The 19,879-nt window shown below is 35.5% G+C and overlaps 1 protein-coding gene across 2 annotated transcripts in view; it reads right to left on the bottom strand.

The window, feature by feature from the left end:
- The window catches only part of LOC150100465 (26S proteasome non-ATPase regulatory subunit 11-like), a 237,046-nt gene extending 221,860 nt beyond the window's left edge, over positions 1-15,186 (bottom strand). For both annotated transcript variants that reach the window (XR_016549277.1, XM_090403074.1), the window contains exons 1-2: positions 15,084-15,186; positions 1,643-1,741 (exon numbers count right to left, since the gene is read on the bottom strand). Coding sequence is in view for 1 of the 2 variants with exons in the window: in XM_090403074.1 (XP_090259200.1) it covers positions 1,643-1,741; positions 15,084-15,171 (187 nt within the window). In the remaining variant the exon portion in view is untranslated. The remainder of the gene's footprint in view (positions 1-1,642; positions 1,742-15,083) is intronic.
- Positions 15,187-19,879: the final 4,693 nt, after the last annotated feature.

The following is a 19,879-nucleotide window of genomic DNA, read 5'->3' as shown; positions in this document are numbered from 1 at the left end:
CTGGAAAAGGCATATGACAAGGTGCCAAGAGAGAAGCTATTCAATACGCTGCAGTTATATGGTGTCAATGGGGCATTATATCAAGCAATACTTAGTCTTTATTTGAGTTGTAAGTCAGGAGTTAGAATTGAAGGAAGTACATTATCCCCTCTGTTATTCATTATCTATATGGATCACATTATGAAGGAAAATGGTATTAAACATGATATCAAACTTGGAGATGTTAATGTCAGCTCTTTGCTTTATGCAGATGATGTTATACTTCTAAATAAATCTGCTACAAGTCTGCAAGATTCCTCGACTAAATTGAATAACTGTTGTAATAGATATGGTATGAAGGTCAGCAATAAAAAGACAAAGACAATGAAAATAGGCAGAATCATTGAAAATTTCAACTGCATTGTAAATGAAGAACCTATAGAACAAGTAAAACATTTCAGCTACTTAGGCATGATTTTGAGTGAAGATGGTAAATTAAATATGGAAATAGACAACAGAATTAACAAAGCTTGTATGGTAGGAAGTCAATTGACTGAATTCATATGGAATAAGAGAGAAATTAGTCGGAACACTAAATTAGCTGTATACAAGACAGTGTTCAAACCAGTTTTAACTTATGGATCTGAGAGCTGGGTCAGAAGTAAAACACTTGACCAAAGACTAGAGACCACAGATATGAGAGTCCTGAGAAAGATTATAGGCGTGAACAGATGGCATCAATGGCAGTATCATATTAAAAACGAGGATATTAGGAAAGAACTTGGCATTGTCAGCATCCAGGAATGCGTTAGCAGAGCTAATCTCAGGTGGTATGGTCACTTAAACAGAATGGGAGACGAAAGATGATTAGCAAAACAAGTGTTCTCTGCCAGGTTGGCAGCAAAACGACCCAGAGGAAGACCAAGATATAGGTGGATTGATACGGTACAAAGTGCTTTAGACGATAGAAATATAAGATCTGATAATGTTGGAGTGTTGACAAGTAACAGGCTGATTTGGAGGAAAATTGTAGATAGGAAATTAATAATGATGTAATTTTTTTCATGTAGTACTATCATATCCTGTACACCCCTTGAGGGTACATGGCAGGAATTTGATGATGATGATGATGATGACATCAATGTGTGATTTTTTCCCATTAAAATATAAAAATACAAAAAAGAAATAATAAATAATAAAAATGAAATACTTTTCTTTTAAGATTAAAAAAAGAACTACTTAGTCTTGAAACATTTTAAATTTGTTTTCGTTATTTCACGGCCTCCAGGGGCCGCGGCCCACAGCTTGGGAAGCGCTGAACTAGATAATGAATTTATCATTTTTAGTATTAAATTTTATATAGTCCAGAAACTTTACTCCAAAGGCCAAACGGCACTTTTACAAGGCACTTCAGGCCTCCAATTAGTGAGTCAATAATCTGAAATGAAATGAGAAATGAAACAATCTCGAATGAAGCACAATCATGAGCATTCTATGCCCTAGACAAAATTGAAACATAACTGTTGGTTGGAGAGCCAGTATGTTAACCATGTTGGTTGGCTAAACAGCATAAAGTTCAATAAATGCTGCAAAAAATGTCATGGGAAAAGTGCAAGCATAATATATAGTACAAAGTTCAGTGCAAAATATATTTCATACTCACCCATTGCTCTACCTGTCCGACTCAACATCTTTCCTAATTCTAAGATATCTTGCTCCTTAATACAGATAGTCTCATCACCAGATGCATCCGGAGATACCACTATACAAAAAAATACAAATAAGATCATAAGAAAATTTTGTCCCTTATCTTATATTTATGCATAAAATTATAAGCCAGGGTGGTTGAGTGGATAGTAGCATTCCTACTTTGTAACCAATAGATAGGTTTAAATCTCACTATGGCATAGATGACTGGAAAATCTTCAGGTATTACATGAGTTTTCAGTAAAAATAAATATTACAACCATAATGCAGGAAGGCCCATCCACAAATTATAAAGGAAAGCTTGGTAAAAATATATTGTCAGGGTGATGCTATCAACATACCCCCTTAGTGGACAACACATTAGTCACACTGGCAATTGACGCACTACTTCTGCACTACCATGCAGAAGAGCAGAAACCATTATGCAGATATTTTTTATTTGCATTTTTTTTTACATATTTTATCTTAGTAGTTACTCAAATGAGTTTGTTGTAATATTATTTTTGTGTGTTCTTGTTTGTTCTGGTATATTTATTTTGGGGGATTTTTCATTTTTATACCGTTTATGTGTATGCATGTGATATTAGGAAATAGAGAGTTTTTTTTTTATCATGAAAGTGGTGTTGCATACCTGGTATTTTATTTTTTTTGAGGTGGTGTGTGTGTGTGTGTGTGTGTGTGTGTGTGCGCACGCGCGTGCGCGCCTGGGGGTAGAGTAAAGATGTTTTTAAAACGGCAAGTGTGATTATTTTGTGGTGACAGACATACAGGTAACCCTCATATAATGTGGATGTTCCAGAAATCCACAGCAATACAAACGACCTCATATTTGGTATGATGCTGATGAAATCTAGACAAGTAACCCTCGTATAAACGCGGATGTTAGGTTCCATAAAAATGCTGCATTATATAAATCGCATTATACGAGACTCAGATCACATAGAAAAAGTAGGGTTAGGTTCCAAAATCGTATTTTTTTTTTTTTAAGATTATATAAACAATGACATATCCAACAAAAAGATATTGTTTTAATTCAGGTAATTCATGTAAGTTAAGAAAACATAAATTATGAAACAAATACATAGTATAAAATTATAAAAAGTTATAAATTGTACGTAAACTTCATTGCACATAATACATAAATGTTTTAGGCAAAATAAAATGAAGTGTATATTTTAATCATCATCACTCTCTTCAAAACTAACATTTCCTAGATGTTTATTTACGAGTGGCAGGACGTCGTCATTACTTGAAATCTCTTGGACATCATTAGTAGTTATCAAGAAGTCAATAATAAGACCTTGCATATCACTATGCTGCAATTTTTTATTAAGTTCATAGTACGAAGCTAAACAAATATCCAATTGTCTCGTGAATTTTCCGGAGTGCTCCATTGAGAGATCATTATCCATAAAATAACTTTCTTGCCAAGTCCAATCCTTCTGGTAGTTTCTTTAAACTGAATTCTTTAATGGATTCATCACAATCAGAATCTTTGGCAGAACTTTCCCCACCATTTGGTTTGATGTCATCTATTAATTGTACCAGTTCCTGCTCATTTAAATGTATTTCCCCATCAATTAATTCACTATTGAAGAGATTGGAGCACTTATGAAGTTCGCGAAGGTTGAGTCTCATGTGCTGATTGAAACAGAATGTATCTTCAGTCTTCTTCAATTGTTATCTTTGCAGTTTACACTGGGTGGGTTTATCCCTATTAACAAATGCATATATCTCAAAAGTGCTCTAAGTTGCCATTACTATAAAAATATTTTTTTTTTTTACATAAAATAAGCATTACATATTGTATGTCACTCACCAAAAAATAAAGTGCTCAGCTTGAGATTATGATTTTTAATGCGCTTTCCTGGCAGAAAACGAAGACAATTTTCAACAATTAATACTTTATACTGTAAACAATTGACGTACATGCATGCTAAGGGGTATTTCCCCTAATATAAATTAGGGGAAATATAACTTATAACTTATATCGCTACTTATAACTAAATGCTCGATACGGGCAGGTGCAAATTTAACGAAGATAAAATTTGATTTTTTAAGTTGCACGTTGAAAAATATATGAAAAGATCAAGGTTACCAGTTTGTAGACCATCTTATATTGAAAGCGTGTTCAATAAGGGTTACTACAATTTGTAGACCGCGTTATATGAGGGTTACCTGTATATGGTAGTATGCTTTTTTGAGAGGGGGGGGGGGGGAATCAGGTGGGTACATGTTTTTAAGGTGGTGGGCAGAGTAGGCATGCTTTTTGAGGTGGTGGGCAGAGTAGGCATGCTTTTTGAGGTATAGTATGCCTATGCTTTAGAGATCTTCGTTTGGAGACTTGCCAAGAATAGTCGATTCATGTTGAAGGGGAGAAAGAAATAAAGGACGTACGAATTGGTCACCAACACGCGAAATCACGTGCTTTATAGGTAAAATTTTCCAACTGTTATGCAAGCAACATAGTTAACTACAATGATCATAAAAGTGAAGTTAATTTTCCGATGTGTAATAATAAACAACTCATCCCACAATACAGAATGGATTCTCTTCTGGTGACATGCGCAGAAGTGTCGAAGGGTCTCGAATAAGTGGACGTACTATAGCAGGCAGAGTTGGTGGGTGTCTTTTTTTTTTTTTAAGTGGGAAAGGCAGGTGTAGAACTGTTTTTTCTTCATGTTATGATTGGTTCGTTTAACACCCACCCTGCCCTATGGTCAGGTTAGCTCTCGAACACCAGAGCTAACGTAACACATAAAAATCTTGATAGGTTTCTTATCATCTGTTTGCTTTTATAAGTGAATGTATTCTTCTTCCTCCTTTCCAGTAATAGGCCTAGTGGCCCGTTATGATCTCTTCCCATCTTTTCAAAGGCCATCCTCTATTCCTTCTCCCTTGAGGTCGATATCCCTGTATCCCTCTGGGGAGTCTTCCTTCACTCATTCTTTCTGTGTTGTCTCCATATCTCTCTGTGTGTGTAAAGATCAATGTAGTCTAAAACAGATATCACCTCAAGCTCCTTTAAGATATCACTATTTCTTTTGAAGTCTAGTATATCCAGCTGTTTTGCACATGAATCTCATTTCAGAGCTTATCGGTCTTTTTCTATCTGCGTGAGTTATGGTTCAGGCTTCTGAACCATATGTTAGGATAAGTCTTGCTATTGAGTTATGGATTCTTATTCATGTTTTCTAGTTTATTAAATTTGGATTGAATATCTCATTAACAGTTTTTGTTATTCCTATATAACTGGTTATTTTATGTTGCATGCCTTTCTCTCTTTCATAAGATAAGTGGTAGCATAGATATTTGAATGTATTAACCTATTCTACAATATCATAGTTGATGCATGTTTTACTTCTAACTGGGTCTTGCCTTTATATGCCAAGATTTTGGTTTTGGAAGTAGAGATTTCCATATTGTACATTTTTGCTATTTCATTTAATGAAAATGCTATGCGCTATCTTCATTTAGAATGTGATCTTCAATTAGAACGTGATCATTGGCAAATAAAACTGTATTGATGTAATCATTTATGTGAATGCCAAAACTGATTGTTTGCTCCACTCTCTCATATTATTATTAATACAGATATTAAAGAGGAATGGCAATACATTCCATCCTTATCAGACACTTGCATTTATATTCTGTGATTCAGAATTTTACATGGCTATCTTTATTTTAATTTGGTCATTGTTATATATATATTGAAAACTGCTTTAATTAACTGGTTAGGAATGTCGTTGTCTCTTCAAATTTCCAGTATTACAGCTTATTACAATTGACTTTATCAAAAGCCTTTTTATAGTCTATGAATAATATATAGCATTCTCTTTTTTTTTTCTACCAGGAGCTTGAGAGTGAAAAAGGTGTCAGTGCAGGATCTGCCTTTACAGAAACCATTTTGTTCTTCTCCAAAAATATTTTCATAATATTTAGTCTTTAAGAGACTTGAATATATTTTATCTCTATAGTCTTGACATTCATTAATATTGTCTTTTTTGAAGATCATAGCATTTTGCCAATGAGCGATTTTCTGGTGGTAATTGGCTATTTAGGATCTTATTCATGAATTCTAGTTGTTTGTATCTATGGAACTCTTCAAATTCTCTGAAGTTGTCTTCAGAGAATTTGAAGAGTTCCATATTGAGAATGTGTTTATTTCTATTTTATCATTTATTTTTGCTCTCTGAATTTTTTTTATGGTATGTTGTTTTTATAATTGGTTTGTGTGTGTGTGTGTGTGTGTGTGTGTGTAATATGTAGCATTTTTGTTGTTTTTACTTTATTTTTTTTTTTCTGATTTTGAATTTCAAGTTTCTAGTCTTATGCATGACAGTGTATCAGTTTCCTGAGTGACGTCACTTCCAGTGACTTCAAGAACATACTGCACACTAAGTTACACGGTTTTGCTTACATCTCAGCAAGCAGGCTATTACCATACACTTTTACCAAAAGATTTTTGGATATTCCTGATTTTGAAAAATCAAGATATTAAGATGTTTTAATATCTTGATCTATAACATGCAATCATATATATAATTTAATAATAACTGACAATTATTAGTTAATATATTATTACTATTATATATTAAAGAAATAATATACTAATATATATTGTTATGTGTTATGATATAATAATACACTAATAATTTATAAGAACAATTTATTTGATTATCTTTAAGCTATATCTTAATGATTTGTCCATAGTGCTTAAAAAGCATCCAAATGAGCACAACACATTGGAAAAAATAGAAGCTGGGTGTTTCACCTTTTTAATTGAATTGCACACAAAAAAAAGACTGCAAGACCTACAACATATCAGTGATGTGAGTGGGCAATAAGTGCCCCGGGTGGGATTCAAAGCTATAAATTGATCCTGGCGATGCCATTCTATCATGGGCAGTAATAATGATAACTTCTTTCTCTCTTCTTGTAGCAAACCATACACAATTTTTTTTTTTTTTGCAAGACAAAAAGTTAAGAACAATGTCATATGCTACTGCATTTTAAAGTTTATTAGTTACTGTATTTCAAAGTTCACTTGATAATACCAAAGTGGGCTATTAGCAAGTGAACTATTAAATTAAACTCTAGTTCAGGTGTTGTGGAAGAGACCAGTTCCTCCCTCACCCAATAAAATTATCTAAATGCTTTACAACAGTGCTGTTATGATTCTGTTGAATGTTACTATTATAATTTCATTAATATGATTATAATGTAAAAAAATTGGCAGAGGCTTTTACTTCTGTTAATAAGGCAGTTCAGTTGTTTGAGGATATACATCCAACATGGAAAGGATTAACAGAGTAGACAGAATGATGTAAGCTGCAATTACTTGCTACAGAGAAATTTATGCAGAAAAGAAACCTGTGAAGACTAAACTAGACATGATGTACAAATTTTTAAAGAAGCCCATTTCTGCTGTCACCTCATCCCCAGAATTAGCTTAGACCTTTCTTTTAGGGTTACATGGTGATCAGCATTCATTTTAAACTTTTTTATGAAATTTACAACCGTGTTAAAAAAACTTTTTTTATTATCCTGACGTTTTGATCTTCAAATCAAGATCATCACCTGGAGCATACATAAGTATACAGAACAAGCTGAGTTACATCATTAACTGTAAGCTAGAGAAACAATGATTTGATCACATGTTATTCTACTGGCGTGACCTCTGGTGAAAAAAAAAAAAAAATTACATCAAGCTAAATTTTATTTTTACAATGACAGGAATAAACATTCTTTTAGATGGTTTTCTTTCAGAAACAACTGGTGTCCTATTTTTAGTATTACAATTCTTATTTACAATACTGGATTTTCTACAGTCCTGTTTATAGTTGTTCTTGGTGAGGAAGGTTGAATATATATCTTCCATATGTTTGGGATTTTTAAACTATCATTGTTGTTCAGATTGGGGTGGTTGCTGATAATCTCGCAGGCTTCCTTGAATTTTCGTTCACACCATGTTCTAGTGTGATGTAGACAACTGGTGGTTTTCCAGTCAATTCTGTGTAAGGTATTCAAGGGCATGATCAGAAAGGTCAGCTTCACCATAATTATTATATTTAATGTGTCGTTTATGTTCTTTTTGTCTAATAGGAATAGTGCGTCCTGTTTCTCCTATATATGGTATGTTGCAGGTACAATAAATCTGGTATACTCCAAGGTGAGCTATTGGAGGGAGTGGGTCTTTGGATGAGTTGAGTAAGTGTTTTAATTTTGCAGGAGGTTTAAAGGTGGCTTTGAGGTTGTACTTTTGTAGTACTCTGTTTATTTTGCCTGATATTCCTTTAATGTAGGGAATGGTCTTTGTTTTTTATTGTGGTTTTGTAGAGAATTTTGTTTATAGTATTTTGGCTGTATCCGTTTTGTTGTAGGTTATTACAGATAATTTAAATTCGTCTTTCAGTGCCTGTTCACTGGAACAAATCGTCTGAGCTCTGTTTTTTAGCGTGTTGATGACACCTAGTTTTTGTGTTGGGTGGTAGGAATTTATGTGTATATATCGTCCCGTATGTGTCGGTTTTCGGTAAACAGTGAAGGAAAGATTGCCCGAGGGAAGACGTGTGACAAGTGTATCAAAAAACGGAAGTGTGTTGTGTTTTCAATTTCAATTGTGAACTGTATGCATTTGTGTTGTTTGTTTAGGTGGCTAAGGAATGGGTCTAATGTCTGGCAGCCATGGGACCAGATTGTGAAAACATCGTCAACGTATCTAAGCCAGACTTTGAGTTTTAGAGGGGAGGAATCTAGGGCAAGTTGCTCAAAATGTTCCATGTAAAAGTTAGCAATAGGGGGGGGATAATGGCGAGCCCATAGCTGTGCCTTCTTTTTGTAAGTAGAAGGCGTTTTGCCATACAAAATAACCCGACCGTAATAACCTACAACAAAACGGATACAGCCAAAATACTATAAACAAAATTCTCTACAAAACCACAATAAAAATCAAAGACAAACCGGACTACAGTAAAACTATAACCATTACCAACATTAAAGGAATATCAGACAAAATAAACAGAGTACTACAAAAATACAACCTCAAAGCCACCTTTAAACCTCCTGCAAAATTAAAAAACTTACTCAACTCATCCAAAGACCCACTCCCTCCACTAGCTCACCCTGGAGTATACCAGATTTATTGTACCTGCAACATACCACATATAGGAGAAAAGGACGCACTATTCCTATTAGACAAAAAGAACATAAATGACACATTAAATATAATAATTATGGTGAAGCTGGCCTTTCTGATCATGCCCTGAATACCTTACACAGAAATGACTGGAAAACCACCAGCTGTCTACATCACACTAGAACATGGTATGAATGAAAATTCAGCATTATCAGATTATCAGCAACCACCCCAATCTGAACAACAATGATGATTTAAAAATCCCAAACATATGGAAGATATATATTCGACCTTCCTCACCAAGAACAACTATAAACAGGACTGTAGAAAATCCAGTATTGTAAATAAGAATTGTAATACTAAAAATAGACACCAATTGTTTCTGAAAGAAAAACCATCTAAAAGAATGTTTATTCCTGTCATTGTAAAAAATAGAATTTAGCTTGATGTAATTTTTTTTTTCCACCAGAGGTCACACCAGTAGAATAACATGTGATCAAATCATTGTTTCTCTAGCTTACAGTTAATGATGTAACTCAGCTTGTTCTGTATACTTATGTATGCTCCAGATGATGATCTTGATGTGAAGATCGAAACGTCGGGATAATTAAAAAAAGTTTTTTTAACATGGTTGTAAATTCCATAAAAAAGTTTAAAATGATTAGCTTAGACCTTCCATAAGTTATGCATCTGGTGTATAACTTGTGGAAGAATTTTTTGTTCGTTACTTAGCTTCTCATGAATTGCCCAATTAAACATCAGCTTTGAAAAATTACACTTACTCCATGTTTTTTCTTCATGTAATAATACATGGAACAAGAATTACTCTTGCTCCATGTATTATTTTACTGATAAGTGCAACAAAACACTATACACTCAATCTTCATTATTACAATACAGTATTGTGCATGCAGAATTTTTTGTTATAATTTGTACATTGTTATTCCACTATAAACAAAAGAGTAAAATTAGTTCAAAAGATGTAACAAAACAATTTTTAGCATTCAAGAAATTAATTGTTTTAACATATCCAAATGGTTTATATAGTTTTTACTAAAATAGAGAGCCAAAAGGCTCTTTATTTTAGTAAATGCAGGCGAATGTATTCCCATAAGCTCTCTGGTCAAATTTCATACGAAACTTTTATAGTTTCCGTATTCAGCTTTGAAATAATGTTTGATTTAATATCCACTTAATTTTTATAAAGGTTCATATAGTGAATCTCTATAAAAAAATTTTTATGTAATTGCCAGCAACAAGTAAACCTTTCATGGGTGGGAATCACAAAAATAAAATATAATTTTATTATAATTTTATTTTGCGCTAAAACCAATGTTAGTTCTAAAAGTGGCCATCAGGGCAATACATGGCACTGCACTGTAGTGGGCAATTCAAAACATCACAAAATATAGGATAGACACAACGCGTCATGTGGTTACACAACATGTTGTCCTTCACTGTCGGCAATGTGCTGAAATTGCATGCTCAACCACAGAACAGAGTTTCATTCAAAATGTTGTGGATATGGCATGTAATGCTTATCTTAAGGTCCACTAAGTTGGCTATGTGTCCATGATAGACATCTTTGAGTTGTCCCCACAGCCAAAGTTCAGTTCCGGCAAGCGTGCTGGCCACATTGTACGAAAACAGTGGCTTATGATTCTTTTCTCAGTAAAATGTATCTGAAGCAACTGCTTGACAGGGGTGACATCCTGCATAAAAACTGTTGAATCCAGACATTGATGCTGCTGATGTGTTGTAATCACCTAATTGGCTAAGAGAGATGCATATTGCTGGCCATTAACAGTGCAGGTAATGAGACCAGCAGGACTGAGCTCCTCAAAAAAGAAAGGTCCGATGATGAATACCACTGTAAAACCACACCAAACGGTGAACCTTCACAGAATGAAGCAGAAAATGTCACACAACTTATGGATTTAAGGTTCCCAAAATTCTGCAGTTTTCACAGCACCATCCAAGTGGAAGTGAGCTTCATCAGTCCAGTAAACATTCCAAGGCCAGTCGTTGTCCAGTTCAATCCAAGCAAGAAACTGCAAGGCAAATGTTTCTCATGCATCCCGGTCAGGATTAAGCAATTGCTGAACGTGGGAAATCTTGTAAGGATAATGGCACAGAATTTACTTTACAACTTTGTGAATCGTGCTTACAGGTTTGTCTAAAGACCATGCAACACACCATGCACTGTTGCTTCCTATCGTTTGTTCCTCTAATGCTGTGGCTACTTCCTCTCAGGTAATTTCCCCTGAAGTAATTGAAGTCCTGAAATTACTTCAGGTGCAAACTTATTTTGCTTATACTTGGATAAAGGATTAAACCAAGAATATAATTTCTTGGCATCTTTAATTTATTGCATTAGCAAATGGAAAAACTTCCAATAGGAAAAAGATGTTTAATTTTCCTCCAGTTAAAAAATTTCCAGTTACATTTTTTAATATCACTTCCACAAGAAACATTTCAAAACTTATAGAAAACTGGTGTTGTATATAGGCAGTTATACATATGATATTATCCAATTAAAATGTAACTCGTCTAGCAAAAAATGCAAAAACATATTAATAAATGATTTGGCATGTACAATTTACGAAATCTGCTGGAAATCTCTGGTGAACTTTTTATTACGTATTATTTCTGGGAAATAATACCTAATAATGTAACCACATAATACAATGCATTTATCTAAAAAAAAAAATCTATCTTTCCAAAGTACAAACAGTTGTTTGTACAGTGCTCATCCATAGTGTACATTGTTAATGTACTTCATGACACATTTCCTTCATCATTGCTACTGATCTGCAACTATACTTGCATTTCTCTACCTTATTTTCCACATGTGCTAATATTTAAAAAAAAAAAAAAAAAAAAAAAAAAAAAAATCCGGGTAATGAATGAATCTAGAAATCACAGGAAGCTGTAACCATATAATACAATGCATTTATCTAAAAATGCATCAGTAAAGCTAAAGCTATACAAACTGTAATGTTCAATGGTCCTGATTTAAAAAGAACAGCAATGCCTTCCAAGAATAACTGGTAAATAATGTTCTAGTAGACTTGAGTCTTGAATATTTACTTTTGCATTAAAAGATTTTGTTTCTCATGAAATGATTGCTTATCATTTTATGAGTGTGCAGACTACATACCATTTCTTGAATTTAATATCTTTCAAAGATGTCATAAATATGCTACATGCACAAGAATCTTAATAGCTGTGTGTGTTCAAGTTAAGTCTGACAAAGTACTAGTTATCTGAGATGCTAATTCCTGAACTAATTAAACTATTTTAAGTTGATCACTGGTCTGTGTGCATGCATGACCCTAGTGTTCACTTTAATTCAGGACATCACTGAAGCCTTGACAGAGTTCTGTAACATTCACGATACATCTTTTACTCTGCATGAAACTATTATTCCATTAATACCAATGACATGCTTTTGACTAACTTCACCATTATAAATTATGCTTAAACTGAAATTATATTCTTTTTATCATTTGCTCAGATATGAGCAATTGAGGTAACATCGCAACAGGCTACTTGCAACTTGTGTGTGGAGGCAGATAACCATATAACCCAGAGTGGTTTGGACCTTTATTGAGATGCCATTAGCAAGAGCTTAGGCTCCTCAGAGAGAATCTCATGTATCATTAATAGGAGCTAAATCATTGCACATTCCTCTGGTATACAAAGAGGAGACCTTAATTAAAGTTGAAACAAATCTGGGTAGTGACCCTTCCCGTAATACATGGCAATATGCATGTTCAAAAGAAGTGTGTTTTGCATTAAGCAACATTAGGACAATCTAATGTGAAATCGTCTATTGTAAGTAGCCTAATGTGATATTACTTTACATACCTGAGGAAAAAATAAAAACAAGAATATTTCTTGGTAAGTATTATTTTAGATGGCAGATGAATTGTGAGACTTATTGGAGGCCAGAGGTGGCTTGAAAGAGTTCCATGTTTGGTCTCTGGAGAAGAATTCACAGAGTATGTGTAAAAAAACAGGACATCAGATGTGTATTTAGACTGGTTGAAGCATGTGTTAACAGTTTAATAAAATTAAGATAGCATACAGAATAAAATAATATTTAATGGCTCCAATATTTAAAAGTCACCAGCTTTAAAGGAGCCCCTCAGAGAGAATCTCATGCATCATTAAATTAGCTGTCCTTATGTGACCAAGAGAGACTTTCCATCATCCAGGGCATACAGGTATCTATGGTATCTCTTGCTCCACAGATACTCGCTATGTCTATTATACTACAGCTGTTCTGGTATGGCAGATCATGCTATAGAATAATACCCCAATACACCCTCCATACTCTAATAGTCAATGCCAAAACAGGTGGAAGCAGTAATCTCAGCCAAAGAAGACCTAAAGCACTACTGGGTGGATGGCCACAGTGTTCTGGCTTTCAAGTGTAAATCTAAGAAACTATGTATAGAATTTACCACAACACTATAGCATTCTACAAATCTAAAGAAATTTGGCTGCCTCACATTACCAAAAATCTGGGAGACCATCACTGCACCATAGATGGCACCAGTTAAGAATGTAGAATCTCATATTCTTATAAAATGATGTCGGCTTTGTTGTCCGAGTAACTAGCTTATCCGCTCTCCAACCAACAGGCTGTGGATTTAAATCCCACCATGGAAATGGATGTTTGGGATTGTCTTCAGGTGGGATATGAATTTCATTGCCCAGTGTGAGACCACAACTCTGCTTATCACAGACCTGAAATGGCTTGAAAAAGCTCCATGTTTGATTTTAGAGCAGGAATTCCAGACTATGTAAAATGAATTTAAAAAATGCCAACAAAATATACAAAATTTATAAAATGGGGGGAAAAAAATAACCCACCCACAGTACAAATGTGCACTACAGGTTGTTTACAGAAAAATCTTTAATGAGTGGAGCTACATAAAAAAATAATAATAAAATCAGTTTTGGAGTGTTCATAGAAACTATTCTAGCCAATGCCAGAAGTCTCAGCATCTTTTAACCAAACAAAAGTAGTCCAGCTTATTGTCTGCCTTCCTACTTGAGTAACTGCATGGAGGTATTTAGTATATTTCTTCATGGACCACTAAATATTAACATGAGTGATAATCATCTAAGCATCCATACCAAATTTAGCTTTAAGTCCAATCAGTTCTACTTCACTGTGTTGCTTGTATACCTATTAGTTTTATATTATACCTCCAATGATGTACCTGTGACAGACAAAATTCTGGATCAAACCACTGTTCAATTCTTGCCACAGTGCTATCATCCTTCCATTAAATTAACAGCATGATGCCATTATCATCATCTTATTTGGTATCACCTTATTAGACAACTTATTCCTAAACATCTTTTTGCTATATAAAATGACATGAAGACAGGAGATTCTCTGCATTTATAAGCACTCATAATTGCTGACAAATCATAATTACTATTCACTGAGTAAAGGTACATAAGTAAAGCTGATTTTAAAAAATGCAATTACCAAACCTTAAAAAAAATTGTTACCATTTTTTTTTTATAACTGGATATGGAATAGCCAATAAGAAAAAAATAAACCCAGATGCATCAAATTAGTTTCCATGGTTTCAACAAGAGTTATGGGGAGGCATTTGATAACAAATGCAACTATTAAAAATATATACAAATTAATTTCATGCTCTCTAGTTGCGATTTTAAATGCATATCCAAATCTCCTTGGAGGAAGAAAAAAAAAATAATTCCATGCTTCTAATTACTTTTTATTTTACTAAGTCTGCATGATTTATTGAAGATCCTTTAACCGAATCAATAGGCAATAAATAATTACAATCAACAACTGTCCCATTACACAATCCACATCCTATCCCTTTATGGGGTAACAAACTTGGGGATAAGAATGACTGGGTTCCAACTACTATTTCATTCATTTCTGTAACAAAATGGTAGCCCGTTATTATATTGGGAGGGAAAAAATTGTCCATAACAAATGCTTCTAAACATAACTATCCTCACAAATGACCAGAACCTGTCAATATCCGGAAAACTAAATTTAAAACGATTTCCATTTTACGATGAGCAAATCAAGCCTCGTGCACAACATGATTCAGCAGATCGCACACAAAATGCTGTCAATGGTCTAGTAATGTCACGCACCGGAGTAACAGTAACAATATAACTTCAAGATATATAAATGAAATTATTTGACGGGGGGGGTAATAAAATAACTTCGTACAAAACCGCTCTTGGAACATACCTAATTTATTAAATATATCGATTCCCATCTGATTACCAATATGAGAAAGCGTTTCCGCTCTTTCCAGAACTGCAGCAGCAGCCGCCATGTTGATTACAAGTAAAACGCCACAGGTGACAGAGGATCCGAAGCAAATTTCTCCTTAATAAGAGGAATATTGAAACTGGAAAATATATTAATATATATATTTTTTCTTTTCATGGATTTTAGGCAGCGTGGCTTATTCAGGTCTCATGCTATCGCTTTCTTGGTCTTTCAATGGACATTGAAAGACCAAGAAAGTAGAGCATTTTTGACAGTGTGCTATTGTCCATTCAATTTAGATGTTCTAACCATTTTTGCTTATGTAGTAACAGACTTGTTTTATAATCAGGAATTGTAAAGTTGTCTCATATTTTACAGTCCCACTTGGTATAACAGGCTATTTTTCAGAGAAATTTATTTTCTGCTTAAGGAATCCGTTTTTCTTTTATGGTCCATGTTTCCATATAATTAAGTTGTTTTAGTCTAATTATAGTCTAATCATAGTTCTATACAGTTTAATTCCTGTGTGACTTTGTGCTTTTCCTCCTCCTCCTCCTTATGCGTATATTAGGCCCTAGCGGCCGTTAAATTCGTATTAGGGATGGCCTATTACGATTCGAAAAACCGCAACCGCTTCGAGGATAAAGTGGTTAACCATGTCTCCCTATGTATCCTACGTCTGTAGATGCATGTGCTCACAGGCAAGTTTGCCTGCTCCGGGGGAGAAAAATCCGAATTTCCGGGTGAAAAAACCCTGCCTCCGTATGAGAGTGGTTAGTTTATCTTTAGTCGAAAGACCACATAAAGGGTTCTTACTCTCTTGGACGGGAATCGAACCCAGGTCTTTCCAAACAAAGGGCTTCGCATATATCGACTAACTTGTTAGACTTGGCAGAGGTTGCAAGCCAATCAGTTCACATGTGATTGAGGTTGCTACTGTGATTATGGAGAAAGCCATAAATAACAGCGTTGGCTTCTGCGGTGCAAATGCTGTATCAAGACACATAGATAGATAGGATTTGACACACATGACACAGGAATTGCACTCATAGGACTTTGAAAGTGCACTGACATTCGCTTTAACATTCCTTGTGACATGATTTTGTGGGGAGGTGAGGCTCACTTTCACTTGAATGGAACTGTAAATATCAACAATTGCTGGGTATGGATTATGCAAAATCCGCATACAATCCAGCAAATTCCTTTGCATTCAACAAAAGTTACTATCTGGTGGGGATTAACAGCTTCGTTTATCATTGGACCATTCTTCCGACCTGCTCAATTACTGCCTATCACTATATGATACACAGTTTTGTTATGCCACAGTTATAGCAGCGCCTGTGCATGGATTCAGTCATTCTGATGCAGCATTAGGGTGTCCTCCCCACATCGGTCAATCCATACGCGAGGTTCTTGGAGAACATTTCACAGAAACCATAATGATCAGCTGTAAATTTCCCACTGCGTGGTCGCTTCGTTCATTTGATCTGACCCCCTCTGTGACTTTTGCCAATGTGGATTTCTCTGACAGGGTTTATTTTTATTTCGATTATCCTGATAACTTGAACGCGCTGAAAAGGCAACATAACCCAGCATTTACGCAACATCAGTCTCGACTAGCTGCGTTCTGCCATGTAAAGGATGCAGTTTGTCACACACACCAGGAAGGGTAGCACATTGAAATGTGCTAGATGTGAATGCATAACGGTAGTAAATAAAAATATGCAGGGCTGGCTTAACACGGTAAGCAGGCGATGCATCGCATCGGGGAGCTGAAGTGAGCGGAAAAAATTAAATGAAAACACAGTTTAATATTAGCTTTTATTAAACGTGGATAGAGCCTGTGTAGCTCAGTGGATGTGGCGTTTGCCAACCGCGGCGCTTGGCCGCACGAAGGAAGACTTGGTTTCGAGTCTAATCGGCGACTAGAGGAAATTTTTCTAAGCCTTTTTTTGACCGGTTCCGAGTTAGTCGATCTCTGGCACGGGCAAGCAGGTTTTTCCTCCCGGAAACTCGGGTTTTTCGTCCTGTAAACTCAAGAAAATGGACCGTAGAACCCACATTATTTCAGACATTAAATATATTGTGTTAGGGTTAGGGACCACGAGATGGCAGCACATTTGAGCCGTCTCTCTTCACTGAGTATCGCTTAATTAGTGATGGCCTTGGGCCATCTATCTCTGATTGGTACCAGTGGAGATTGGACTGCCCACTCAGTCTCCAAAAGTTAGATAGGGCTAAATGGCCTCGCCTACTCCCCGTATACAGGAATAAAAAGGCGTTAGCTGATTTTTATTAAACGTGGATATGCACTAAATATATTTTAATAAATATTGTGCCTTTCAATAATAACATTCAGCCAAAACTGCAAGTTGTTTTTCGCTATTTGTAGTATAGAGCTGGCGGAAAAACTAGACAAGCCAGACGCTCGCCCTCGCGTCGTGTTACAGGGGACTCCCTTACACTACCGACTTTTTGTTTACATGCAGCGCACATTCGCCAATTAGGACATGAGTCACGCAGGTGTACTCGCTTAAACTCTATGTTTGTAATGTATAGGGTAGCCATAAAATAACTTTCGCTCTTTGGAGGCATCTGTAGCTAAAATCAATAAACGGAATGAGACCAAATTTTATATTGAGACTTTTGAAGGCATGGGGAGATGATTTCCGCGAAAAAAAGATTTAGTACTAAAACTCGCCGACAAGGGAAATTTTGGCACTGGCGGAGGCGAAAATAAGCGGATAATAACATGAAAGGCTGATAAAATGGAATAATAACATTTCGACGGTGTAAGCGACAGCTGCGTCACTCATTCCAGCTGGATATGTGGCACGTTACAATAATTGTAACGTGCCACATATTCCGTGTTTAATTATTATTTAATAATAATAATTAAATTAAAACAATAACTTGCGAGAGACAGAAATTAATGTAGTGATTGAGCTCACAGGAAATAATGTTTTATTCATCAGCAACGTTTGATACTGTCTCCTCTTGCACTGCTTTTCGTCCTCTGCCAGGTCTAACTCCTAGTGATCCAGTTTCTTCAAACTTCTTAATCATAGCTCTCAGTGCTAAAGCTATCCTAGGACCTGAACGCAGGTTATGAAGCCTTCTAAATTCCCGAAGGGCAGCTACGGCATTGCATTGTTTAAGGTAAAACAACTTAACAAGTAAAGCACGCTCGTAAAAAAAAAAAATAAAAAAAAAATCAGCTAACGCCTTTTTATTCCCGTATATACGGGAGTAGGCGAGGCCATTTAGCCCTATCTAACTTTTGGAGACTGAGTGGGCAGTTCAATCTCCACTGGTACCCAATCAGAGACAGATGGCCCAAGGCTATCACTAATTAAGCGGTATGCAGTGAAGAGAGACGGCTCAAATGTGCCGCCATCTCGTGGTCTCTAACCCTAACACAATATATTAAATGTCTGAAATAATGTGGGTTCTACGGTCAATTTTCTTGAGTTTACAGGACGAAAAACCCGAGTTTCCGGGAGGAAAAACCTGCTTGCTCGTGCCAGAGATGGACTAACTCGGGAACCGGTCGAAAAAAGGCTTAGAAAAATTTCCTCTAGTCGCCGACTAGACTCGAAACCAAGACTTCCTTCGTGCGGCATAGCGCGGTGGTGTGCAAACGCCACATCCACTGAGCTACAAGCACGCTCGTTTACATGCATAACTACCTGAACGTTCCCAATCCCTTTTAAGTGGAAATGGTGGTGCTGCTGTCACGTATACGCACAGTAAAATTTGCATAATCCTTTTTACCTGCGTTTACTGCAAATATTTGGCTGCTTTCGGCTCCTTTAGCGCCAAAATTTCCCCTATCGGTGACTTTTGGTACCAAATCTTTTTTTCGCCGAATTCATCTCCCATGTCTTCAAAAGCCTCAATATAAAATGTGGCCTCATTCCGTGTATTAGTTTTAGCTACAGATACCTCCAAAGAGGAAAAGTTAATCTATGGCCACCCTGTATATTTTTCAAAATTTAAACTAAGGCTTTACAAATCAAAGAAAAATTTATGAATTTCTTTAAGTATTTATTTTCGTTTACATTTATTTTTTGTCTTACTAAATTTTTGGTTCATTAAATTTTTTTTATTTCAGAATAGAAACTCCTGAAACTGAATTATAAATCATTTTCTTTCTTTCTGTCTTAATCCTCCTCTTCTACCTTATTTACGGTGGTGTCGAGGTTTTTTATTCTTTCAATCGCAACCGTCTCGAGGATAAGGTGGTTGGCTCCATGCCTCCCAATGTGCCCTATGTCTGTGTTCACTGGGACAGTTTGCATGTTCTGGGGGGACGAAAAACCCGAGTGTCCGGGTGAAAAAAAAAAAAAAAACCTTAAGCACCGTATGAGACCAGCTAACTCAACAAATTTTGGACCAGAAATATATGGGACCAGATAAAGGTTCCTCACATCACTGATGGGATCGAAAGCAGGTTTTTCCGACCAAAAGGCCGTGTGTACAATGACTGAGCTACGGAGGTTCTATTATAAATACTGTAACTACTGTATCTAATTTTCTGCTAGTTTGAAAGTTTGAACAGACAATATTCAATATCTATTACTTCATGTGTCTTTATTATGCCATACGCTAAATAAAAATAAATAAATCTATTACTTCATTCTACCGTTTGTTATTACAATTAAGCCAATAATATTGTTGTATCCGCCGAAGCAGATACTTCTAATTCCGGACTATTTCTTTGTAATATACAATATTTTTGTTCCGCTGTCTGTTAACGTTAATCTAAGTTT

This window comes from Typopeltis vanoorti, chromosome 13 (genome assembly GCF_054136105.1).
Source record: "Typopeltis vanoorti isolate ZY-2024b chromosome 13, IOZ_Tvanoo_1.0, whole genome shotgun sequence".
NCBI lineage: Eukaryota > Metazoa > Arthropoda > Arachnida > Uropygi > Thelyphonidae > Typopeltis > Typopeltis vanoorti.
This window is presented reverse-complemented; position numbering and strand designations above follow the sequence as displayed.